Raw genomic sequence first — 27,643 nt, forward strand, 5'->3', positions numbered from 1 at the left:
AAAGGGGAGACCACTCTGCCCCCCCATTCTGTGATTGTACATTATAACACGGCGAGGAGGCATAACAATACCATATTCCTGCTTTGAAGAGGTAGTGTAAAGGGGCTAGTGTTTCTCCAACACTGTTCGACTCGGCACAACACCTGCTAATGTGTGCTTACTTTACTTCCAATGAATCCAGATTTTTTTACTGGGAGCCAAATTATCCACAGAGATCTCTTCCTCTCCAAAACAAATGGACCAGGTGATTAAAACTACTAAAACACTGAATAAAGCAGTTTTACAAAAATCAGTGTTTTCAGTGCTGCTCTCTAGGAGGGGCTGCTAACTACTAATAGCCGACACAAATACGTGAGTTGGCCCTTCTAGAGCCAGTGTTTGGTTTGTCTGTTCTGGGATACTAAAGGAACATGGTGGACTCTGCGGTGGACCCATTTCCTAGGTAGATATAAATGGGTCATTTTAAGGTAACAAAAACACACTTGTTATTTTCAGCTGAATATACATGAAAGAAAACATACTTATTATATTCAATCCCTGCCAATATATCTCCCTGTATAAATCCTACACACTTGACCTTCAAATCAAGAAAGGCCTCTGTATGTTCAGTTCTTTAGAACATTTTGTGTTTTATTTATATCTGCTTAATTATAGTTGAAACCTTTTATGTGCTATGACTAGTCCATTCAGTATCGGTCTATTGGATTTTATGGGTTGGCTGAACTCTTTATGTACAAATCTTGATAACAGTGATATCAGAGGTTAAAAAACAAATGAAAATAAAGAAAAAAAAGACATTTGCATCATAAGTTGATGCTGGAAAGACACAAACTGGTGCATAAAAATCACCATATAGAGGAAATGAAATACTTGATCCTCCAAATTTTCTGACAGAGGAGACCCAAACCCTCAGTTTCATATGTCTATCTGTCAGTGTTGTAACAAAACACCCTTGCTTCTCAGGATGATGGTTATTAATCTCAGCTTTGAATATTCATCCATACTCCCATAGTCCACATGTCCAATAGAGACCAGCTGCATGCCTTTTCTCACAGTGGAGCAGAAAGGCCTACACCTTTCTGTGGCCCATCTGAGAGTGAAGTGGAGGCTGGTGTGGGTAGGGAGGGATGAGAGAGGGAGGGATAGAGAGGGGGAGGGAGACAGAGAAAGAGAGGACTGTGCGCGTTCAGGCAGGATAGGAGGGCGCGCGGGACATCAGCACACCGGCCGGGTCAAGAAGCTGCAAGGATGGAGATCCGACCAGACAGGTTTAAGGCGGTCGCGGGCAAAACTCTGGGGAAAATTCACAGGTACACATCTATTTTAAATATTCCCGACTCCACCTCTGACTTTTCCCCATTTTTCACGCGTTTGCTGATTTTGTTCTGCGGGACACAGCAGTTCATCATGCTGCGGGTTTCCATCCTCTGTCCTCCAAACAGTGACTCTCAAGGGCAGAAAAAGTTTGTTCCTTAATGATTTTAACTGGGAAAAGTGACGACTATTGGGTTTTGAAAGACACAAACATATAGAGGCAAAAGTCCAGCTTTGCGCAGCGCGCAGTGATTGGGTTGGAAGAAGTGGGTGAAAAATGCAGTCAGGGATGGAGAAACTGTTTGGCTGTCTTTTGATGGATAGTGTATTGTTATTTAGGGGAGAATAGGACAACTGAAGTCAAATATGGGATGTTATCGTGATAAAAGTGTGCAGTGAAAGTTCAGTGAGCTCGCTACAGTGTGCATGTTTGACAAGAGAGGGGTTTCTCGTTGTGGCTTGATGCATTGTCGCACACTTTTTCTGTAAAAATCAAGGATGATGTAGTTGTCTCTGGTGTTTCCTCGTTTGTTTGTTTGTTTGTTTGTTTGTTTGCTCTTGTCAGATTTGTCCCAGCTCAAAGTGGACTGAGTGTATTGGTGGTTGAAACGAGTGTGTAAGTGTGGTTACATAATGTTTCCGTGCGTTTTCTCAATGAGAGCGTTGATCAGATGGAACCAAACTCACAAGTATCTATCTATCTATCTATCTATCTATCTATCTATCTATCTATCTTTTCGTTACTGTTTTTTACACATGAAGTAATGTTTACCAGTATATCTTCTGAAACATTTCAGGACATCCTCTGACAAAAGTTACTTCTTTGATCAATGAACCATGACATTTACACAAATTTACCCAGGAAAGTAACCTCATAAAACTTTATTTTATATAATAAAGTCAATACTGTGATCAAAAAAGAGGCAAAAAAGCCAAAATTATAATCACTTCAGTCATAGGAAGCTGAAACGATAAGTCAGTTAATCAAGGAGTTGATCAACAGCGACTAAATTGGCACCTGTTTTTAAAATTGATTAATCTTTTGAGGGTTTTTTTTTTTTTAGCAAAAGTCTTGAACATATATTCAGCTTCTAGCTTCTCTGTCCCTCTCCAGACAGCAGATTGAATATCTTTAGGCAGAGGCGATCCTAGACTCTTGTTGGGCAAAGAAGCCCATCAAGGCCCCCTGCTTTCCACTTGACGATCAAATCCTCTGCCATCATCTTGTCAGTCAACTCTCCTTCCTCTCATCACGTGATAAGTGAAATCTAACTCCTGCTATCTCGTGCTGCGGCTTTCAGTTTATAGGTAATCGTAGCTTCTGTCGTCCGACTAGGAGTTCACAAAAAAAGAAAAAAGATGATTGTGGTGGGAAGGTCATGTAATTGGTATGTGCCTGAATACTGTGAAACCCTAGTAACACTGACTACTGCGACAAGCCTATCCTTGTCATCGCAAAAGGTGCAAGTACCATGCCTGGGGCCCCTTACATTTTTTTTGGATGGGCCCTAAACATTTGCCTTGTGTGCCTCTGATGATGGTGCACCACTGTCTTTGGGTTGTGGACTACTGGTTGGACAAAACAAGCAATTTTAGGACCGTAGAAAATGTCTTATTTTTGCCAATTTTTTTTACATTTCCTGCAGCCCTGTAGTGACAAAAGGAAATCTGTATCACCTCGACAGCCTTTATATGATACAAACAGTGGCTCTTTGAGATGAAGAAGCTGACCTCGTCTAGTTTATGTCTATGCCAGTGTCATTTTTCAAAGAAAAAAATTAACATACATCATTGCAGTTTCTTGTTTAGAAACATGTTAGTGTTGTATAAATAAATTGCATGTCAATACAAATGTTGCAACACAGATTGGTGTGCTGACAATATTTCAGTAAAAAATGAGAGATTAAAGACACTGATAGAACCTCATGCAATACCCATTGCTTTAAGCTTTCGCTCTCTCAGGATTTGAGGTAGCAACCAAACGTATAAATCCCGTCCTGAAATAGCCTGTTTTTCAGTCCAGCTGTCGGGCCACGCAAATCCCTAAACTCTCCCCTCCCACTCACTCCATCCCAGCCCATGTCACTTCCTCCAGCCGCTCCCTCCTCCTCCTCCTCCCCCTCCTCCTCCTCCTCCTCCATCCTCCATCCATCTATTGAGCCACTGAGACAGCAGCACAGATAACTTTCAGCCTATCGGGGTCTCCCAGATTAACAGTCATGCAAATCTCAGGCTTTTTCTCTCTTACTGGTCATGAGCCATGTGTGTGCGCACGGCTGCAGCTGATGCTATGAGAGATGTGATGTATAAGATTTGATCCAGATTGGTTTAGGTGGGCATTTCCCCGGCTTGGCCACTGAACTCTGGCTTTATGTGGCCACAGTGTTAGGTACAGGCAACTGTTTGAAAAGGAAAAGTGAATATTCAGTTCAAATTTACAAGGAAGATGTATGTGTTGATGTATCTATGTGTGAATATGTTGCATCCTGAACACAGGGCGTCCCTGCACTGTGTGAATAGATGAGTGTGTCTGTGTGCAATCTCACCACCTCACAGACAAAATCCCTCCTGATGAAAGCAGCCAGGAGTTCATCTATTATTTAAACATTTTCTCCATCAGAATGCATCTCCTGTTTCTATATTAAACTCCACTAGGTAAGCATAAACTTCTTCACTGTAAGGTCAAGTGCACTCTACATTTCTACTTTCACTATTCCCTCCTTAAACAACTTAGAATTTATGTTTAAATGTCATCTATTCATCTCCTTGTGCCAAGGAACTGCTCCACAACATCACATGAAGGTAATCACACTGCAGCATCGTCTCACCGCCATTTTTAGTGCGTGTTACACTTTCTAATAGAGTTATTTCTAATAGTATACCATTTTGCATCTTGCTAAAATGCCACATTTTGTTTTATTAAAAGTCTTTTAAATGGATGGGGCGTTTCTTTGCATGAGCAGGGTTGTATGGCTACACAAAGAAAGCGTGTGTTTCCCTTTGCCATACAAAATATAACAGGTTATCCATTTTTAATCTATTTTACTTGCGGTGGAGTGCTATATTTTCACTTACTGTACACAGTGGACTGAAAAGTGCTCTAAGAAATATTCAGATAATGATGACATGAACCTGTGCTATTTTGTGATATTCAGACTTTGGCAAACTGCAAATTATTTGGCATCATTTTAATTACAGCATTCTCATCAATTTAAGAATTATTGTCAGTCGTGTTATTTATTACATTGTGTTCTTGGCATTATTACTTTAAATACACCCACAGACAGAGCAGCTTTGCTTCTTGACTTCACTTCTCAGCAGGGTTTCCTGATGAATATGAAATTTAATATTGCAGTTAGTCACTTTTGCACAACATGCTGTAGGTGGTCCTGTGGTCCAGAGGATAAGGCTGGCACAATATATATAATAATTTCACTACACTTTTTTTGTGGCCAAAAGAATTCAGAATGACAATATTATCACAATGTCTATAGAAAATGTGACATCATGAAAATAATTATAATGATAATGCTATCAGTCAAAGTCATTTTAACTTTGTTTATCGTGGGGGTTTTCTCTCTATTTTTCTGGTAAATTAATTTCATGTAAAATACAAGTGTAGGGAGTTGGAGAGGGATACAAAGCAAGAACAGAAATTATTTAGGAGACACTAGATTATTTAACCAATATTATCATATGAGCATTATTAACATGATACCAATATTTCATTTTTAATTATCACAGTTATTGTCAATACTTGTATATCTGGACACCCTTACCAGAAGTAATTATTTTCATAATAAAAGAAAAAAACAAGTCTGATGTAAAGCCACATCCATTTTAACACATGACTACTTAACATCCAGGACTGCACAAAGATGACTCTGCGGGCATTCATTGTAGCTGAGGTGGAAAAACATTAATCAGTGAATCTGGGATGCTTTCGGAGTCTTAAAGAATTTAAAAAGACACCACAATGCTACATCCTAGAAACTTCGTCTTGTGTTCTCTGTCTTGATCTTATGTCTTTCCGTCTGTCTATATCACTGTGTCACACTCTGTGCCAGTATCGTTGTGTGTGGAAGTGGCTATGTTCTAGGGCTGTCCCAAATACACTTCAGATTTTAAATAAAAGCTTCAGTGATAATTACCTATTCAGTGCTTCAAGGGTATGCAGTGAGACCTGCAGGGGCGGGGGGTAAAAGTTATCGGTCATATTCGTATACGGTAGTCAACCACCTGCATCCGAGCTGCAAAGAAGGTGGAGGGTGGACTATTGCAAGCAATAACTCGAACGCTGCAAGTCGGGCCTCATCACTAGATGCAAAGCAAGTGCTTGACTATAGTTGGCAGCTGTGGAATCATCTCACCTGTTCTTTTTCCTCATCGGACTGCCAATTTAATGCTTGACGCGGAAATCGATGGCTGCACTGACAACACTGGCCTCATTCGTGTCTGACACTTTCCATTTCCTCCTAGTTTTAGTGGTGAAAAACAAAACAAAAGTTGAAGCATTCAGATACAGATTTTGACATCAATTACCATGGCAGTGATTACAGCTTCGAAGCATTTGAGTCAGCCCTGCTATGTGCACACAGGTACATTGAAGGGTCCCCTCAGTGTCAGAGCTGAGCAGTTTGTAAAGTCAGCTGCAGCTGCTCAGCATGCCCCGTTATTGGCAGCGATGCTGTTTGTGTCCATGATGTCAGTAATGCTCTGTTGTTTCATATTTATGCTGCCTTTGTGCGTTGCAGAACTGGGATGCAAAAAGACAGTGAGAGAAAAGGTTTTTTAATATATCTTATGACCCAGCGCAGCTCATCATTAGCTGTCTAGTAAAGGTAGTAAAAGTGTGTGTGTGTGTGTGTGTGTGTGTTTGTGTGTGCAGATGCAGTCAGCACTCAAACAGTGATTGAGTTATACTATGTGAGTATTTAGATAAAACGTCTATGAAGGTCACACGTGCGAGTGTTCGAATGTTGTGTGTCTGTGCGTGTGTGTGTGTGTGTGTGTCCACAGGAGAGAGAGAGAAAAAAAGTGGTGTGACAGGATGGGGAGGAGGGTGTCTCCCTGGGTGACACAGTCCCACCGAGACCCAATCTGTTCACTTCAGGGAGAGTGAGAGGCTCATGGAGAAAGGGGGAGACACCACTTTCAAAATGACAAAGTAACCGCAATATAAAATTAAAAACAAAATCCTTAAGCTACCGCCCATACATCCAATCACCTGACCTACAAACAGAGGACAAATAAGGGAGAATTAATTTTTAGACAAGAGGACTAGAGTGGATTGGCTGATATGAGGAAAGAAAAGCATAGTTTACATACATCACAACTGAACTGATCAATTCAGCATACGATGTGGACAAATAATGACCAGGGCATCTGGCGTTATATAATATTTTACTGTCAACCTCCCTCGCTGTCTCCCTCTCCCTCTCTATCATCCTCTTATCAGAGGATTACACAGAACGCTCTGTGAATTTAATATACAGGGTAACAAAAGTCCCAGGTCACCAACCAGCACGTGAGAGTCACTGTGTTATTTAGTCATAGCTGATTTATTATCACAAATTAGGCAAAATAATGAATATTTTCTCACAATTTAACAGCAAATGTGAAAAGAAAAACTCAGTGATCTTCAGACAGATTGTCACTCCTTTTACCACCTTATGAAAAGGAATAATGATGGTCTATCACAATCGCTGCAAATAGAAATAGTATTTAAGGAGTTATATATGATTAAGTATTCAATGGTTAATAGAGAAATTACTGTGTGTGCGTGGGTCCTGGGGTGGGAGTTGCACATTAATGCTTAAAAGATGCAGCAATTAATTGATTATTTGACTAGTATACAAAACACAAAATTTGCTGGCTACAGATGATCAAATGCAAGGATTTTGTTGTCAAATACAAGAGCAAATTAAATATCTTTGGGTTTTGGACAGTTAATTGAATGAAACAGTGGTTCTGAAATGGTGTGCCATGATGCAAATCCAGGTGTGCCTGGTGTGTGAGGCTATTGTGCACAGATATAGATACAGGTGTGCCTTGAGATGTTGGCCCTAGATTTGCCTTGGGCACAAAAAGTTTGAAAACCACTGGAATAAAACAAGCTGTGTGAAGGGGTGGCCTGATAACATGTGCATATTGGCCAAGTCCTTTCAGTGGTGCAGGTTCAGTTCCAACCTCTAGCCCTTTGCTGCATGCCATCCCTGTTCTCTCTGCCCCTTTTCCTGTCATTCTTGAGCTGTCCTATAATAAAGGCTAAAGAAATGACAATAAGCTGTATGAATATTACATCATCTTGGACTGTAGGAATTTTTTATGTGCAAATATTTTGTTGTTTTAGAAGCAAAACGTTGAATTGATTAATCCAGAAAATAATCAGTAGATAAATGAAAATAATCATGAGTATTAGCCCCACTGAAAGGTTTCATATGTGATATTCAGAGCATTAATATAGCAGCAAACCACTATTTGCTATCAGATGTTGTGGAGTAGTGGTGTCCTGAGTGGAGAGTTAAGTCATGCTCCCTCTGTGTGTGTGCTGTAATCTGAGCTTCTTTGTGGTTTGTTGTGGTAAGCTGGTTCAGCTGCACGTGCATGTTAGTGCATGTGTGTATCCCGCTGGCTAGCTCATCACTGGCGCTCTGCACTGCACTCATACAACAGTAAGCTGGGCATGGAGTTAGCACCATTAGCTGGCATCTCAGGCACCTCCATGTTGAGAATCTTGTCCAGATAACTTATACACTCTGAATTTTGCATAGAGCCCTTTTATTACTTCACTATATTCAATGTGTAAATGCAAAATGATTTAGGTCTACTTAAGATGTTCTTTAATCACTTATTTAGTTATTTTAATCAGATCAAGAATTTTAACTCTAGTGTTTAAGTCTCTTTTAGACTAAATTTCTTTGATTGACTTTGTACATTTTATGTCAGATCAGGTTTTATGTTGAACTTTGTTTCTTGTGCTCAGGCGAAAAGCACACATATGAGCTCAGTTTGAGGTGTGAGTTGTTACTGAGTCTCCACTGAGCCTGTTACTATTGTAATTATGATATTCCAGTGAGCCTGAGGTCACAGGACTCCTGCCTGCTCATGCTCTCTCGCTCATTAATTGTTGCCAGCTGAGTCCAATCAGGTCCTCGCTATGCTAACAAGAGAAGCTACATCAGCTGAGTGCAAGCTCACAGTATTGTGAGCCCCACACGACGGCAAATGTCCAGGGACAGAGCTTCTTTTCTCTGTGTTTCATACCTTTACTTGTTCAGTGACCTATCATTTCTACAAGTTTTGTACTGGCAGAGATAGCATTGATTTATGTTATATCCTAATCACTGTGTTTGTTTGTTAAGTGAGAGCACTAGTAAACACCTTCACTGACACATTAAAACACCATATCAGTAGAGGGAGACCCTCAGCAAGTCAGCTATTTTGAGACACTTACACACACGAGAGTGAGATTGCCCTTTAGTGGGAAGCATCTGTAATTAACGGTAATTTTTGCTGTGGGCTAGCCTCATTAGCTGGTAGTGTATGTGTAGGTGTCAGGCTGCAATCTGTCGTGAGGTTTAATGAGGATTCTCCTGCAACCTTCACTAACTCTGAGGTAGGATGCTGAGCTCCACTCAGGGGGCGAGTCAGCACATTTACAGAGAGGACAGCAGAGCAAGCGGCCAACTGATTCAACAGAAAAGATGCACACACCTTCCTTTGTGTCACATCAACTTTTTGATCAACTTTTTGCTTTGATTTGCAGAATTGGTTATTTCATATCTGTTCCTTGTGTTTACTTCACTGTGGAGCACCTCGTCCTGAGGCCTGTGCACCTTCTATTAAAGGGATAGTTCAGGGTTTGTTTTTTTTTAAGTGGGGTTGTAAGGGGTACTTAATTGTAGACAGTATATCACACACAATCCTGTCAGTACGCCCCAAGTTTGGAGAAGCAGGCTGGAGTTGTACACTGAAACCAAGCAATCTACTGCTGTGGAGGGGCCAGCAACAAAATGAATTTTAGCCACCCAAAAAAAGTCCCACCTAAAAAAAGCAGTATTAGTTAAGGTGCATGCTATATTAAGAGTTTGTTTCACTGCTTCACCTCAATGTTAGAAAGTGATTTCCAACGGGAAAATGAAGCCATTATATCGCTGTCTTCAAAGCCAGATTCCATTGAGGAAAAAATAGATTGAATATTGCTAAACACAGGAGCTGCTGGTCAACTGCTGCCTCAAACAGTTATTTTGTTGGCCTTCGTGTGTGACTTTGGCGTTTAAAAGGGTTAGCTTGGATTCACCAAAGTCACACAATAACACAAACTGATCAGAGCAGCACTAGACCAGCAGCTCTTGTGTTCAGTGTGCTAAAATTACCATTTTTGTCAATAGAGTCTGGTGGAGTTGATAAGAGCATAGGCGGGAAACTGAAGCCATTGACAGTGTTCCCAGCGGAGCGGACTGTCTGTCGGAAACATAAAGCAGTGAAAATTCAGTGTAACTGATATTGATTTTTTAGGTGCGACTTTTCTTAGGTGGCTAAAATATGTTTTGCTGTTGCCCCCATTTACAGCAGTACATCGTTTAGCTTTTGTGTCGGACTCCAACCTGCTTCTCCAAACATTTTGCAGCTTGCTGGTAGCTCAACTACATTAATTTTTGCATAATGTTTCAGGTAGTTAATTACATTTTTTTTAGTCAACCACTGAAACTGAAACCTGAAACAATTTGGGGCCATAAATTGGAAGGCTTTTTTATTTAGTTATTGCTTCTCTACTTTAATTTACTTTCCCTTTGCCCACAATTAGTCAGCAGTATTGATTATTTCCTTTTTTTTTTTACCAAATGTCCAGAGAGGTTGTTGCATGCTATTTTAGAGGTTACCAGGCTATGCATTAACCCCACCTGGACTCTATAGTATGAGGGCAGGAGTCTGACTGATGGACATTTTATTAAAAAAAAAAAACAAAGCTGGCATATCTTGCACTTGCCCAATAGTTTTTGGGTTATATATGACTTGATATGAACAAGTGGGCACTTTTTGCAATAAACCCAGTTTCTGCTGGCACATGACTTTTTTGTATTATATTTTATTATAATTTTGTATCACAAGTACATTGACTATTTGATTATTTTTTTTACACGGTTGTTGGAACTACTTTTCTAGCTTTAGTTAATCAAACTATATTTCTCCTATAGGGTAGCTTTGCTGTAGTTCAACTTCTTCCTGTGTGAAGTAATTGGCAGCTTGCTAAACTATACTTTCAAAGTAGCTTCCCTGGCACTGCTCAGCAGCCCATTTGTCCACACCACTAAGTCAGTCAAACAGGTCATGTCTCAGAGAAATATGGAATATTTACCCACACAGAAAAATGTGATGAGTTTGTAACAAATGGGGCAAAAAATGGACATGTTAGAAATCATAAATGTTTGACTTGAGACACAAAATAACAGCATGTAAATGAAAGCAGTCTTATTCACAAAAGGACTAAAAACTGAATCAGATGACAGCATGAACTAACCAGTGTGTCGTGATAGAGGCAGAAGCATGGTGAACCACGCCTAGTCTGTCCTTCTGTATTCATTTCCGGAAGTAAATCATTTTTGTAATCCTAATCTGAATGTTGTGACAGATTAAGAGAGAGAGGGAGAGACAGAGAGAGAGCGGATGCAGCCTCTCTAATCTCTTACAAATTCCAAAACGATGCTTTACAAAGTATTACTTTTCTGTTGCCCATTGTGTTTTACTTAAGAAACAGACTACCTCATGATGGCCCCAGGTTAAATTTTATACATCATTACATTGGCTTGTCTTTTCTTTTGTTTGTCTATTGACGGATAGCACGGATGTATAAAGAGATTATGCAGAGTCTGCTGTGTGATAATGGGGGAGGGAGTGAAATCCACATGCATAACTGAGAAATATAACGACCGGCTGGATGAGACAGAGTGTACATATGCAGACAGCCGAACAGATAGATAGGTAGTGACAGATCATGGTGTAAAAGCTGGACTGAATTATTTATCTCACCCAAAAACACATCAATAATTTAGCAGTGTCAGAGTCTGACTTGTCTTGTGTTAGCGTGCGTGAATAAGTTATCTTGGAGTTTCGGTATGTGCTGAGAGGCTGAGAGAGATGAGTCGTCTTTGCTTGAAACACTGAGCCACGTTCAATGCAGTAAACACTTGTTTTTGGTTAACGTATTGATGCTTGAATTTGAAACAGGTTTTTAAAATGGCAACTATCCTCGTCAAATGAAACAAATGCTTGTGGTGATCATGCCCGTTTCTGTGCATAATTCTCCAGCTCACTGACTAACTGGATCAGCCCAATGGAAGGTGGACGGCTAACACCCAAGTGCACTTTGCTGTGAACTCACACAGAAACACACACTCAGGTTAAAACATATGGAAAGTGCTGCACATTGCCTGATTTAATCGGAGAAATGTATCTGCAGAAAGCATGTACTTGAGTCTACCGTATTCATGTGTGTCTGTCTGTCTGTGTGGGTTTGTGTTTACTTGTGGGGGGTGTTGTTGAGAGTATGGAGGTTATGCTACACAGATGGCTGCTCTCCTCACTTCTCTGTTTGACTCCTGTGGAAAAAATGTGACACTCACCATTTGACAAAAATGGTCATAACAGCCTAAAATAACAAGAATTTTGGTCTCTTCTAGGACAATCATTAACTGAAATAATATAAAGGTAAATGCAGAAATTCCTTGGTTTGACAAAAAGAAAAAACATTTTAGATAAAAAAATAAAAGGGACAGAATGGATGTATTTTTAGAAATTACACTTCAAATATTGATCATACTCTCTTGATAAATTTTGCAGTTCAGTAAATTGGCAATCTAAAAGACATCCGACTCTTCACGACTTTTATCATCTTTCTTTTTTAATCGGTCTTTGCACTCACACACCCTGTGAATAACCTCACAGCATAAAGACAAAAGCCAGTCCGTTCAGTAATTTTATGTGGTTAGATGTCGGCCTCCAGAGATCTCCTGTTTGCGTCTCAGAGAGTGGACATCTTGAACAGCACCAGTATGGCAGCAGGTCTCAGGCGTCCTGAAGGAGCGGACACTGGGGGAATCTGCTGTCGTGGCTAACTCTGCTCCTCGGCTAGTGACAGCTGCTACCACACACTGGGACGTGCTGAGTCAGACACGACCCCAACATGGTGTATGTTGTCTGCATGAAGGTGTGTGTGTGTGTGTGCGTGCGTGTGTGTGTGTGTGTGTGTGTGTGTGTGTGTGTGATAAAATCTCTGCAGTAAAAACTAGAACTTACCACCTCACGGTTGTATGTTGTATGCCAACACCAACCAGTTAAGCTGAAGTTTAGATCCATGTCTGTCCAGACTCATACAGTGAAGACTTTGAAGGAATTTAATCATTTAATCAAAGGTATTAAGCGTATTTTTTGTGAAATGGAAGTTATCACTATATTGACATGTATCATTTCAGTGAATAATTTCCAGTGAGAAACACGCCATCTTCATTTAGAGACTATTTTTACAGAAGACTGATATAGAGCTTCATTACACTGTGCAAAGTCAATCACCCAAAGCTCAATATCAGCAAAACCAATGAGCTTGTGGTCGACCACCAGAAGAACAGGACAGAACCCAAAGCAGTAGCCATGACAGTAGGCAATGCTTCAAATATGGATGTTGCTGCAAAAAAGCTACAGACTCTAAAACATGGATGCTTCACACTTAGCTACAGCCTAGCAGCACAGAAGATCTATACAATCAGCACAGTTTCAAGGTGGACACCCAAGAGCTATGTATAAGGCTCTGCAGTAGACAAGTATGGCTTTCTCTTTTTGTTTTGTTTGTTTATTTAAATAGTGTGCGTCAAGTTTGACGTCACAGGCAGGCCGGAAAAACAGGTTGATAAACAGTAGAAAGCAGCATGGAGGCCACTGAAATTGTCACGGTGGTTGATTCTTTTTTACATTTCTTATTTATTCAGTCTCTCTCTCTGGAAAACTCAGCGCTGAACAAGTCTGGAATGATTTACAAGCACTGCTTGGACAGAGATGGACAGTATTTTGTGGCGTGTAATTGCGCTGCATTGGCAAAGGGTTTAAAATTAGCATGTCCACCTAGGTTTTGTAACTCCATTATTGTCAATCAAAGACAATCAGAGCTGGAACTGATAAACCCATGACTGCTGCAGAGGCATTTGTCCTGGGAGTGAATGCCGAATGTAACCTTTCCCACTGAATACAAAGCCTGATGTTTGTAGGCATTTATTGTTTTTTTTGTGCAGTGGGAAAGAAATGTCCCAGAAGAAATGAGTTATGATGTTGAATAATGGCCAGAAAAGTGTTTTTGCAGAACATTATGATGTCACAGTGAAGTTGACTCTTGACCTTTTCAATATAAAATGTTGTAATTTCATCATTTTATCCTATTAGACATTTGTGTTGAATTTTGTAATAATTAGCAAATTAATTATTGAGTTATGGTCAAAAACATGTTTTGTGAGGTCACAGAGACCTTGACCTTTGACCAACAAAATCTAATCAGTTCATCCCTGAGTCCAAGGCTGTGTTTCATTAGTGGTTCCACTTTCCCTGATTCACTTAACATCAGCTTTTGGTATTACGTAACAGCATACGTTGCACAGAGGCCACTTGGAGAGCAGAGGGGAAGTGGTCAAAGGGGTAGCGGGGGATTAAAATGGAATGCACCTATTCTTTTACACTTTCAGCTCAAACTATCATGCATCGACGGCCAGTTGCAGGTTTAACACTGCACTCCTTTTTATAAACGATCCGGAATACCTGCAGACTGCAGGTATTGCAAAGGCGTCTTCTGCAGATAATTGCAATATGTCTGCGCTTGGTAACTAGCTGCATCAGTTTCTGATTTAGAAATTTCTATTTTTGATCTGTATTGTGATTATCAAAACTGTTATTGTCACAGATTCATCTTCTCTTTCAGTTTTAAGTAAAGAGTGTCACAGCTCAAGTTTTTTAGGTTGTGTTTTTATTCATTCATTCATTTATTCATTCATTCATGTTCTTCCCTGTTTTACGTTGAATCTCCTCTCATTTCAGATCACTTCACTTCCTGCCCCTGTGTGTTTTCCCTCCCTTTTGATGGCTTCACCTGTGTCTGATTGTCTGTCCCGCCCTGATTAGCCTCACCTGTGCCTTGTTATCCCTCCCCTCACCACAGTATTTAGAGGTCGTTTACACGTACACAGTGATTTTGATAAACGGAGACATCTTCCTTCATTTGTGCCCTTTGTTTACACGCAAACGGAGATTTCTCCTCTGAAAACGAGTCTTTCTAAAAACTCTGGCCAGAGTGGAGATTTTGGAAAACTCCGGTTGCGCGTTTGCATGTAAACTGAGATAAACAGAGATAAACGGAGTTATGGGCAGCCGACGTCACAGTATGTGCCGGAACTTGCGCCTATGTCAAAAGTGCGACCTATGTTGCTATGGTGACAATGGATATATGGAAGGCTTGAGCTTCTCATTACACTGCCACCTACATGTTTGGCATGCTCTTGTGTGTGTGTGTATATATATACACGGGTAAGTGTAAACGAAGATCTTTTTGAAAACGGAGATGGTGAAATGTCCGTTTATGAAAATAGCCGGCCACGTGTAAACGGCCTCTCAGTGTGTGTCTTGTTTTCTCTCTGTGCGAGTCTGTCTTAGCTCCTTGTGTGTCTAACATTCCAGCCTTTTGTTTCCCTGTGCCTCTTGTTTTTTTTGGACCTGTTTTTTGACTTTGCCTCTGCCTTGTCCCTTTGGATTTGTTTGCCTCTACTTATCGTCCTGTGTGTACCAAACCTTTTGACTAGTAAAGACTCATTTACTTACCTGAACTGCCTCATGAGTCGTGCATTTGAGTCCAATCTCTCCTGGTTCACCAATTTTAACAGTTTTATGAGTTTTACATACATTACTGCAACCTAACCATGTGTGTAAACTTGGTCCCTCAGCCCTCCGAGGGTCAATCTCACCAAGTTCACTTAAGTTTTTCAGACAAATGCAACAACACTTATGATGGCAGTGGGGATTTCCCCAAGAGCAAGTGCAGAGGGTAGTCAACGAGGGCATGTTGAACAACTAATAAAACACAGCCCAAGTGGAAGTTTCTGCCAGATGTAATGAAATTCTCTCTAAGTGTTCAAGAGACCTTGACCTTTGACCACCAAGATCTAATCAGTTCCTCCTTGAGTCTAAGGCTGCAGTTGGGTTGATTTTTTTTTTTTTTTTTTTTTTGGCTTATGAAGGTTCCTTACTGAGTGGAATGACCCGAAAGTATCAAAGTGGTAGCAATGACAAGAGCTGGTTGAATTTTCTAAATGCTATCTAAAAGTCCTTCAGTGCTTCCTTTCTTATCTCCCTTAGCATTGGGTACACTGGACCATTCTTTACGAAAGAGAAGAGAAATAATGCTGGCCCACAAGTCCTTGCAGTTGCAACATTTCAAGTGACCCATGTCAATTACATCTGCCAGTGCATAGTGTAAGGTCAATGAGATTCTCTCAGCACCATGTTTGTCTTTATAAATTATCCTTCACATCCTTCCCTGACTTAATGACGTTTTCCATCAAGGTCAAGGAAAAGTATCTAGGAAAAGACAAAGGTATAATGTGGATGTTTGTGCCAAATTTGAAGAAATTCCTTTAGATATTGCGTTCACTAGAATGGAAAGGGACAAAGTGGACAACCCGAGCTGTCTACAGCACAACGGCATAAAAATATGCATGAAGAAAAGATATATACTCCTTGTCACAGCATTAAAAATAGCAAAGCAAAGCGGCAAAGCATTGTTTTGCTCAAACATGTTTGCTGACACCAGACCACCATGTTTCCTGTATTTAAAGCTTTTACAACAGATTTCTTTTTGAAGCATAGATGGCTCACCTGAACTAGAAATGTCCCCCAACCTCTCAGGAAATCCCCTTTTGAGCCACCGTTTCTATGTTACGCAATTTTTTTGTCCCCAGAGGACGTGTGCATCAGCTCCTCACTGTCACCTCTCCCCTCTTTTTCCCGAGGAGTGTCTGATTGGTTTTTTAAGGAAATGCCAATCTACATTTGAGTTTTTAAATGAGCAGCTGGAGCTTTTGCATGTATCAGCGAATTATAAATAACAACAAATACAATTACGTCCATAATGGATTCTTGCAGTGTTGCACTGTTAGAGCAGATCATCCCAATCAGGCTGTTTAAAGAATCAGTAGTATAAAATGAATGATAGCTTCAGTGTTAACCTGTTCCTCTGTGTTCGGCTTGGATTGGGTCCATCACTGCAAACATGTTGAAGTGTTGTGTAAACCAACAGAATAAACCCAAAATGCATTATTTTTTTCATGGCAGCAGTGTTACATCACATGGAAATAGATTAGACATTATTTCCTAAAGTGCAGAGGCTGGTGAGTAGTTCTAGCCTCCTGTATAATCTCTCTTTGTATCTCACCTCAGGCTGATTGAGAAGCGGCAGCCCAATGGAGAAACCATTGAATTGTCAGCGGAGGGCCGTCCTGAGCTGGTGGAGGAGAAGGAGCTGCCGGTGGTGGACTGTACCTGCTTCGGCCTACCGAGGCGGTACATCATCGCCATCCTGTCTGGCTTGGGATTCTGCATCTCTTTTGGTATCCGGTGTAACCTGGGTGTGGCCATTGTAAGCATGGTCAACGACCACACTGTCTACAAAGGCAACAAGGAAGTACTTGTGGTAAGTGGCAAAGCAGAAATTCAGAAGATTTTGGACTTTTCTTGTTTGGTTTTTAGGGTTTATATCTGTTTCTCTATAATCTGCTTTATTTCTGCTCATATGACTGTGTCTGAACCTTAAAGTTAAGTTTCAGTCATATATCTTCTTTTCTCCAGGCTGCACAGTTCACCTGGGACCCTGAGACGGTGGGGATGATCCACGGCTCCTTCTTCTGGGGCTACATCGTCACACAGATCCCGGGTGGCTTTATATGTCAAAAATTTGCAGCCAACAGGTGAATGTCTTCCAGTTTACAATGTCTTCCCTGATATAGGCATTTCTGTAATCTGATGTACTATAAAGAGGTTGATTTATCAATCTGAGGAAGTTTGTTTGTCTTTTGTGTGTTTCAGAGTATTTGGCTTTGCCATAGTGGCCACATCAACTCTCAACATGCTGATTCCATCTGCTGCTCGCTGCCATTACAGCTGCGTCATACTGGTCAGGATATGCCAGGGCCTTGTTGAGGTACAGTATGTGTCTTTGTGCTTACAGGACTCTGTGTGAGACTACATGCATGAGTGTTTCCTGACTGTGTCGTGCCCTACAGGGTGTATCATACCCAGCCTGCCACGGGATCTGGGCCAAGTGGGCACCTCCTCTTGAAAGAAGTCGATTAGCCACAACAGCCTTTTGTGGTAAAGTTTCATGCCTAACTGACACTAAAACTCAATATCTACAGAAACTTTGAGAATTAAAGAAACTGTATACATTCTATGCCCAATATATCACAATATGTAATAGGCATATAAATCATATAATGTACTGTATATAGGGAAAATGAATAACTTTTCTTTTTGCTTTATGTTTGATTTGTTCTTAGGATCCTATGCAGGGGCGGTGGTGGCCATGCCTTTAGCTGGGATACTGGTGCAATACACTGGGTGGCCTTCAGTATTCTATGTCTATGGTTAGTATCCTTATATTCAAATGTGTTTGCTGACTGAAGGACTATGACTGCTCAGCCAAGCAATATATTAATACATACATTAGATGAAAATGTTTCTAAATCAGCAAGTGTGCTTCTGTTGCTCACATTCAAGACTGAAAGGTTTGAATGGCTTTTATGTGACTCTCAAGGACTATATGTGTCTGCATCGAGTATTTAAAATCAAAATATCTTGCCAGCCTACCACTGATGTTGTTAATTAACAGTGCTGCAATATTAACAGCAACCTGGAGGGAAGTCTGAGCAGCTTTGTCTTCATTTTCTCTCAGTTCTGTACCCTTGAACTCTCTTGCTCTTTCTCAGCTGTACCCATATCTGTTTTTTTCTTTCTTTCTCTCCCTTTCCCAGGCAGCTTTGGGATATTCTGGTATCTGTTCTGGGTTCTGGTGTCATATGAGAGTCCCGCAGCCCATCCCACCATCACACCAGAGGAGAGGAAGTACATTGAAGATGCAATCGGAGAGTCTGCAGCATTTCTTAATCCTCTCCAAGTAGGGCCCTGTATGATGTTCATGTGTCACCAATCAATCTAACACTGGAAATCTCTCAGACTTGCACACAAACAATTGTTCATTCACGCTCGGCTGACTCTCTATCTCTTGATCAGTGAAGTCAGTGGATCCTAGTAATATCTTATTCCTTTTTGGTGGCAGAAATTTAAAACCCCATGGAGACACTTCTTCACCTCCATGCCAGTCTACGCCATCATTGTGGCCAACTTCTGCAGGAGCTGGACCTTTTACCTGCTGCTCATCAGCCAGCCAGCCTACTTTGAAGAAGTCTTTGGCTTTGAGATCAGCAAGGTGAGATTGTATCATGTATACAGCTATAAAGACCAGCAGCTGTAGTTTGGGTTTTTAAGAAATGTCTTCTATCAATTGGAAAATGCCCAAAGCTACAGTCATCTGCTGTAGCCATTGGAGGGTGCTCAAAGGCACTGCAACTGGAGCTATAGGAAAATTCTAGTATTTTTCAGCCTCTCGTTGTTGTAGATAACTTTGCACTCGCTGCCTTAAGCATTTTAAATGATTTATTTAAACTTTATCTGGAAAGTTTTAGGTTTGTGCTGCTTGGTATGATATTCACTTTGACACATTTTGATTGGATTTATTATTGAATTTATCATAAAATAAAAAGCTTACTTGTACTTGAGCAGCATCCCCGCCTTTTTTTAATTGTTTGAAGTTGTGAATTCTTGTCTGGGACAAGGCTGTTTTCTGACACAGGGCAAGATTGGAAGTTAAAAGGTCTATGAGTTATTGTTTTCAATCCTTTTTCAACATTCGTCCTCTCATTGTTTCTAACACTCAAATGAAAACATGTTCTCGTGTCTCTTTCTAACTTGCACATAAACAATCTCTCACGCTCTCCCCCTTTCCTCTTTCAGGTGGGCATGGTGTCAGCTTTGCCCCATCTGGTGATGACCATCATTGTGCCTGTTGGAGGCCAGTTGGCAGACTACCTGAGAACCCACAACCTGATGTCCACCACCAACGTCAGGAAGCTCATGAACTGTGGAGGTGAGAGTTTCAAACAGGAGCGGGTGATAGCTGGAGTAGGGTAAAGAGGAATGACAGCAAGGGGGAGAGAAGAGAGCACAAGACAATGAAAGAGCAGAAACTGAATTGCACACTGGAACAAAAAGATGGCATTTCGCCTTTGCTGTAGTGAAGAATTTTACAAATTAAGCAACATATAAATGGAGTTCAACATCCTCTCTGATCAGCAGAAACACAGATAATACAAAGCAAAATGTAAATGAACTAAACTATGGACATATGTGCTTATAAAACAGAAGTTTTGCCCTGAACCAGATGTAACATCTCACCTATCTAGAAGCCAAAGATCTTTAGTTGCACAGCTGAGAGCTGGTATTCTTCCTCTGGCCACTGAGGTTTGGTGATAAAACGATATTCAGGAGGAAAACAGAGAATGTGAGTTATGTGGCTTAAGAGAGCTAATGTTGCATGAAATGCCTCCTCTAAACCATGACATCTTCTAGTTTAGTTTTGATATGTTTGAGTATGCCAGTTTTGTTGCAAAAGCCTGGAAAAGAAGGCAAGAAAATTTGTTTAACTAGTTTGATTTTTTTCAGTGCTACTCAGTAAATTCCTTTGTGTGCGATCCATGAACTTGGTCAATGTACTATGCTTTTGCTGCTCTGTTCCATTTGTCCTCTGTTTGGTGTTGTCTGAAAATATGTTTGGGCTCTGGTCCTGGATTATGCAGGCTGAGCATATTTCCATGCAATGACACCAAAATAAAAAAAACTCATTCATTCATTAATTCATTAATTTACTGAATCAAAATTATATTTCATTAGTGTATTTGTTAGTGATTGCCATCATTTTCCTGAAATGTAGTTACATCATTTGCCTGGTACCTTTCACCCAGCAACTGGCATTCAGAGGGTTTGGAGTGCCGCAGCTGCCAGTACTGGAGTCCTATTAATATTTTAGCACAACTTAAAGGTTGCATCAGTCTTTCTTCTCCCTGTGCATAAACACATGTACCATTTCTAACGTAATTAAGTCACTACTGTAGAACAGGTGACTGCTTGTTGAGACAGAGTATAGATTTGTGAATAGTTCACCTCATTCCTTCCTTCTTGTGTTAGTTTTTGATGTGTTTACATGTTTCAGGTTTTGGGATGGAGGCCACCCTCCTGCTGGTGGTGGGATACTCTCATTCAAAAGGTGTTGCCATTTCCTTTTTGGTCCTCGCTGTGGGTTTCAGTGGATTTGCCATCTCAGGTGAGAGACGTTATAAACAAGCATGCTGTGTACAAGCCAAGAGGTAGTCCAGCACATAGACCCTGTAAAACACCAAACTGTCATTTCCAGTCTTTATGCTAAGCTAAGATTACCAGCTGCTGGCTGTAGCAACATATTTACCTTACAGACATGAGAGTGGTATCAACGTCCTCTCAGCAAGAAAGTAGGTGTATTTCCCAACATGTCGTACTATTCCTTTAAAGGGTAACTTGGGTATTTTTCAACCCAGACACTTTTTCTTATGTTTTTGTGTCTAAGTGACTGTGAATGGAAACAACAATTTTTGAAAGTGGTCCAATATTTAGCAAGAGGCCCGCAGCCACAAAATGGGGTAATGTAACCACAAGGGGCATTTGTGCAGTGACATTGTACATCCACTTAAAAGGCTTGTTTTTCCTACTGACAGGCTCGGATTTTTATTATTACTGTCTGACAACATTATGGAAAGGATCCCTACCGACACAGACCTTTTTGTTAAAGAGTAAGAAACAGCCTTGAAATTGCTATCGCCAAACTCACCAGACTTCATTTAAATAAACAGTAATTTTATCATCGTAAAACACACTTCAGTCAAAGTCATTAAAACAAAATTAAGTTCACACAAAAAAAAACTTGGTTTGTCTGTCCAATGTTACAACAATCACCAACTTTGTTTTGGCTGAAATAAACGCTTAATTCACCCAATTTGCTGTGAAAATATGTTGGCTATGAACACGCTAAAATTACTGTTTATTTAAATGGAGTTTGGTTGGTTTGGTGATAGCAATGTCAAGGCTGTTTCTGGTTAAACAAAAAGGATCTTACTCTTTAAGAAAAAGGTATATCTCTGTAGGGGTCCCTTCTATAATGTTGTCAGACACTTACAGTAATAATCTAAACCTGTCAGTGGCAAAAACAAGCGATTTTAGTGGATATACTGTACATTGAAAGTACAAATGCCCCAGTGATTGCATTGTAGCCTGTTTTGTGACTGCTGGCTGCAGCGCTCTCACTCAATACAGGACCAATTTCAGAAATGGTTGTTCCCATTAGCCAGACACAAAAACATAAGAAAATGACATTATTCTTTTACACTGATGAGGGCTGACTTGGTATCATGATGATTAAAACAACAGTAATACCTCCCTAATTGATGCCTCTTTACTATGTTGTTGTTAAAAATGTCAGTAACATGTTAGACATTTTACATTTGGATTTGAAACTGGGGATATAATGTTGTGCACTGCCTTTGTTCTTTCACTCAGGGTTTAATGTCAATCACTTGGATATCGCCCCTCGATATGCCAGCATACTGATGGGCATCTCAAACGGGGTGGGAACACTATCTGGAATGGTGTGTCCTCTCATAGTGGGAGCCATGACCAAACACAAGGTAAAAGAAAACATTCACTTGTATCAACTTAATAATGCCATGTGTTAGCTTTCAAACTCACCTGTGTTCCATGCCCTTTTACAACTTTTCAGACACGTGAAGAGTGGCAGTATGTCTTCCTTATAGCTTCCCTCGTTCATTATGGAGGAGTGGTTTTCTATGGTATGCTGACTTTGAATATAGTGTTTTGTGAGGCATGTGAAGAAGACCTCAAAGTGCTGGCTGATGAGATTTTGTTTCTCCCTAGGACTCTTTGCATCGGGAGAAAAGCAAGCATGGGCGGACATAGAGGACACGAGTGAGGAGAAGTGCGGTATTATAGATGAGGATGAACTGGCCAATGAAACAGAGGAGCTCTACCGTGGAGGTGGGCAATACGGGGCCATAAACCAACCAGTTGTTGGATCCAACGGAGGAGGGGCAGGAGGAGGAGGAGCTGGTTCTGGATGGGTGTCGGACTGGGATAAGTCTGAGGAGTACGTGCAGCCACCTGGATACAACTCTTATATGTACGGGGGAGAAGAGGAGAGGGAGCTGACATAGAAGATCAACGTGATATGAGTTTAAAAACAAGATAAAGAAAAGAGGAAGATTGTTTTTGGAAGGGGATTGTAAGAAAGTCACTGCTTTACTGAATGGACCTGCTGTGTGCTTTTGTACATTATTAACGATTGCACATATCAAAAGTATGCATCTGATTAATTCCAGTGTGTGTGTGTGTGTGTGTGTGTGTGTGTGTGCGTGCATGCGTGCGTGCGTGCGTGCAAGTGTTTGTGTGTGTGTAGGCACGTGCATGCAAGTGTTAGAGTGATCAATGTACACAAACACACACAGTATTCATTAGCGAAAACTGAACTCATATTCCAGACTTCCTTCCTGCTCCTGAGCTCGTTGTGATTGGTCAGGTGTTCTGTTTCCACGACATCAGTGAGGAGATTCTATCTGTGCGTGTGTGTGTATATGTGTGTGTGTGGTGGACTTTTTGCCTGTACAGCAACTCTCTCAAGCCACTGGCATTGTGTTGTATTTAAAGTTTTATGTGTAAGCCACACATTTAGGTTTTTTTTTTTTTTGCTGGGAAAGCACCTTTGGGGCCTCAGTTTGGAAACACAAAGGTTTGGTTTGGCAAAATCAAAAGACTTGCAACTCAGTTTGGACTTTAACCAGTGACTTCCCCAAGGGGGGGGGGGGGGGGCATGGCCTCCCTGATCCAATTAATATTAATAATAATGAATACCCAGATCCAATCAAGTTGCAGGAGAGAATCCTGGAAAACTAACAATACTTTACTGAGCACCTGTTGGAAAAAAAATTAGATGATTTATTTCCCTTACAAGGGTGGCACGGTGGTGTGGTGGTTAGCACTCTCGCCTCACAGCAAGAGGGTTGCCGGTTTGATCCCGGGCGTGGGAGCCCTTCTGTGCGGAGTTTGCATGTTCTCCCCGTGTCAGCGTGGGTTCTCTCCGGGCACTCCGGCTTCCTCCCACAGTCCAAAGACATGCAGATTGGGGACTAGGTTAATTGATAACTCTAAATTGTCCGTGAGTGTGAATGGTTGTTTGTCTCTATTGTCAGCCCTGCGATAGTCTGGCAACCTGTCCAGGGTGTACCCTGCCTCTCGCCCGATGTCAGCTGGGATAGGCTCCAGGCCCCCCGCGACCCTCAAGAGGATGAAGCGGTTAGAAGATGAATGAATGAATGAATTTCCCTTACAAAAAACATGTGATTGTCTAAAAAAAAAGAGTTGCAGTATGTAAAATGTGGTTGGAAACCTGTTTTGACAAATAAGTACAAATTTAAAGTATAAGAGTATTAATCTGTTGTTAAATGGCATTACATTTGGTGAAGAGCGCATTATGTATTGTTTAAGGTGCGTTACCCAAAGTTTAGGACTAGTTGAGTGCAAAGACTTGAGACTTAGTTGTGATTTGCAAAACTGACATGGTCCCACCTTTGAAACTTAGCTACTAAATACAAAATGTGATGTCACGTCTGTGGACTGCTCACACTTTCTAGTCTATATTACTTTCAAGGCTCTCAGCCTTGATAGAAATCACACTGAGCATATGATAAAAAAAATCAATACACAAACTAAAAGCTAATGTGTTTTTATGAGCGAGGCCCCTTGTGGACAATCTTATCCAGATGCTGGATGCATCCAGTTAATTTCCCTTTGCCAATGCAAACATTATGATTCCAAAGCAATGCATAATTAAAGTATGCACACACATGGCGATGACTTTCCAATTATTGAGTCAAAGAGGAATAAGGTGCTTAGGTGTTGTATCGGTCTGTATTTGTGTGTTTAAAGCTGTGAAGCTTTTGTTACAACAGGCTCCCCTTTATGTGTGTGTGTGTGCACTGGAATGTGCAAAGGTGTGTTTTTGAGCTTGCATGTGGTGTCTAGCTGAATCTCACCTGGGTCTGACCAAACTAGGTCACGTCCAACCACGTTTATGGGTCAGATGAGTAATCATCTGACATTTGTGACTTTCCATTTGGTATGTGCGCTCCCATTAGAGAGGTGGCCGAGAATGACAAGTAGAGTGTGATAGTTGCTGAACTGTTCCACTGCGTAACCAGCATGGAACAACAGTTATAATATTCGCAGGCACACCACAGCACGTGCTGCCTCTGTTTCGGCCTTTCTCTGTGTCTCTGTGGCTGCCTCTCCCTCCGTTTTCCTCCCTGTATTTAACAGGATACTCTCTGTCTTCTCATCTCTGCTGATGCTGTTTCAATATCTTCAGTATGGAGGCAAAAAAGAGATATAAATATTTGAATTTTGAAAAAACAGATTCAGGTTGCTTAAATTTAATTGGCCAAAACATTCAGGCTTGATTGCCTGTCCTGATTTATTTATTTATTTATTTATTTATTTATTTATTTTCAACTTAAATCTTTAGTTATAAATTTGACCAATTGAATTTGAGCAGAGGCCCCGGATAAGCAGATGGATGGATGGATGGATGGATGGATGGATGGATGGAATTTGAGCACCCTGAATCTGTGTGTATGTGGGTGTGTGTGGGTGTGTGTTTTGTGTTGTTTTTTGGATCTAGATTTGTGAAACTGCAAATCATTTCATATTTTGATTTCAAAAAGAAACTGAGAACAAATACATTTCGACTGAAAAAAATCAGGATGCTTAAATTCAATTGGTCAAATTCAGATCTAAAGATTAAAGTTTAAAAAACAAATTTTAAAAAACTCAAATAGCAACATCCAGGACAGGACAAGCAATCAAGTTTGAATGTTCTGACCAGTCGAATTGACCAATGTTTAATTGAATTTTTATATCTGAGTATGACCAGTTAAATTTGAGAAACCTGAATCTATTTTTTTAATTATGAAACTTGAATTCTTCGATCTGAATTTGTGAGCAGTAAGAAAAATTAAATGTCATATTTGAATTTCAAAGAGGCATTACAGCGCAAACAAATTCAGATACATGGTTTTCTAAGTAAAATTCTTCAATGCTATGAATTCAGTGATGTTTGAATTTCAAAATTAAGTCTCCAGTGGCTGTTAAAATTCAAATACCTATGTCTATTAATTGCCTCAATACTTTAGTACATAAATGACAGCCACTTTTGAGTTGGTGGGTCAGAGCTTTTCAGATTGTCTTTGTGTCTGTGTGTGTGACAGTGAGTGTGTTGTTGTGTTGGGTGCAGGTGCTGAAACATTGTGCGGTGAGCATGTTTTAATGAGCACAGCAGTGCAGTATCTCGCCATCCCTCTCTTCCTTTTACACACACAAACATATACACACACACACACACACACACACACACACACACAGGGTGCTAATTTTATGCACGCACAGTCAAATGCACCATGCACAGAGTGCAGAGGGAGTGGTGGCACACTATTTTGTATTGACATGGCTGTATGGTGTGAAGCGCACCCATGGAAACAAGAAGAGTCTATTATAATCCATTATCAAAGGGTGTATTAAGGTTTGGTAACAATCATGGCCAATCACATCAGCGCCTCTCGTGCCCTTTAAATGCAGCACCCTCTTCATCTTGACACACTGACAGCTGGGTAATGGAGTCCAGAGGTGCTTCTCCTCAGAGGACACTAACATGCTCATACAGGAGAGGAACTGTCGCATTGTACAAGCTGCACAGTACATTTTTCTGCGCTGGCACATACAGTAGATAGAGCCGACATACATGAAACAACATGTGCATGCACACACAAACATGCACACACACACAACTTTTGCCCTCTGCGTGTACTCACAGGTCATGCCAACACACAGTGTTTTTTTATTTTACTTATCTATTAAAAAGTACATTTGCAGACAGCTCTTTTTCAGATCAAGAATCTAATTCTCTTTAACGTGTAGAGGGTTTGTGATGTGAGCTCACTTTTGTGAGAAAATACTCTGTTGGAATGTTAAAAAGAATTAATTTGGTTCAAATGAGGGTTTCATGGTGAAATGTGTTAGTATGTCAATAAATTATTTTTAAAAGTGATTAAGGCAAATTTTGTTTTGGGTGAAGTGTCTAAAAGACATGAATGATTATCCCTGTGAACAATTTTATTTCTAAGTGTTGTATCAGTGTATTTTTAATCAAGTTTCTCTTTGTCTCAGTTTATGGCTGTTCCAATGTTGTCCTCCTCCTCCTCCTTGATGAAATGTGTGGTGGGAAAAAGTGTAAAAATAAAAAAAGGAAACAATCATATTTAAACATGCAGAGATGTGGAAAATATTCTATGTATAAAAGATGTAAATGTGAGATGATATCCTTATCTATAATAAAAAATTAAGCGATTTAAAATGAGGTCACTATTTCAGCACAGTCATGTCATTAGGATGACTGACAGCATGATGACACATTAAATTAGTGTTGATTTTTTTTTTTTTTTTTTTTTAGGCCTACATCATGAGCGCAATGTCAGTTCTCTGTCTTTCTCTGTCTTTTTCTCAGGACAGATGGATGCAGGATTATCGCTGTGATTTTAGGCAAAGATTAGATAGGAGAGCAGATGCACTCAGTGGGAGAGTGAGGCAGAAACATGGACGTCACAGACAAGGGAGGTGAGGATGACTGACCAGAGGGTGGGGCATGATGCCTGCTATGTGTGTGTGTATGTGTGTGTGTGTGTGTGTGTCTGTGTGTCTGTGTGTGTGTATGTGTGTTCAATGCAGTGCAACTGTAAGTAAACCTTTAAAAAAAGTGCTTGAAATGGATATTCCTAAATATTATTAATATAACTTATATTACTTTGTTTCCTCACCCTCTCAACATAATTACTTCTCAACATACCTGCTGTTATTTCGTTCTTAAGTGTTTCGCTATGGTCTTTATTTTGAAAGAATATACCGGAAGTATGAGCACAATCATTTCTGCATTGACGCTACTTTGACTTTTGACGTAGTGCTGCAGTTCATCACTTTGACCACTAGATGTCGATAAACATACATTATCCTCAGGTTAGCCTTAAACTGTCTTAACTCTGGT

General features: G+C 40.4%; 1 protein-coding gene across 1 annotated transcript; it reads left to right on the plus strand.

Annotated features, from left to right (window-relative positions):
- Positions 1-1,113: 1,113 nt before the first annotated feature.
- On the plus strand, positions 1,114-26,952 carry slc17a7a (solute carrier family 17 member 7a). Its single transcript, XM_033645178.2, has 13 exons — positions 1,114-1,310; positions 16,783-17,035; positions 17,191-17,309; positions 17,428-17,542; positions 17,625-17,712; positions 17,898-17,984; positions 18,372-18,514; positions 18,677-18,826; positions 19,411-19,543; positions 20,666-20,776; positions 22,042-22,169; positions 22,262-22,331; positions 22,417-26,952. Exons 1-13 carry the CDS (start codon positions 1,249-1,251, stop codon positions 22,710-22,712), a joined length of 1,755 nt encoding a protein of 584 aa, XP_033501069.1. The 5' UTR covers positions 1,114-1,248; the 3' UTR covers positions 22,713-26,952.
- Positions 26,953-27,643: the final 691 nt, after the last annotated feature.

This window comes from Epinephelus lanceolatus, chromosome 18 (genome assembly GCF_041903045.1).
Source record: "Epinephelus lanceolatus isolate andai-2023 chromosome 18, ASM4190304v1, whole genome shotgun sequence".
Classification (NCBI taxonomy): Eukaryota; Metazoa; Chordata; class Actinopteri; order Perciformes; family Serranidae; genus Epinephelus; species Epinephelus lanceolatus.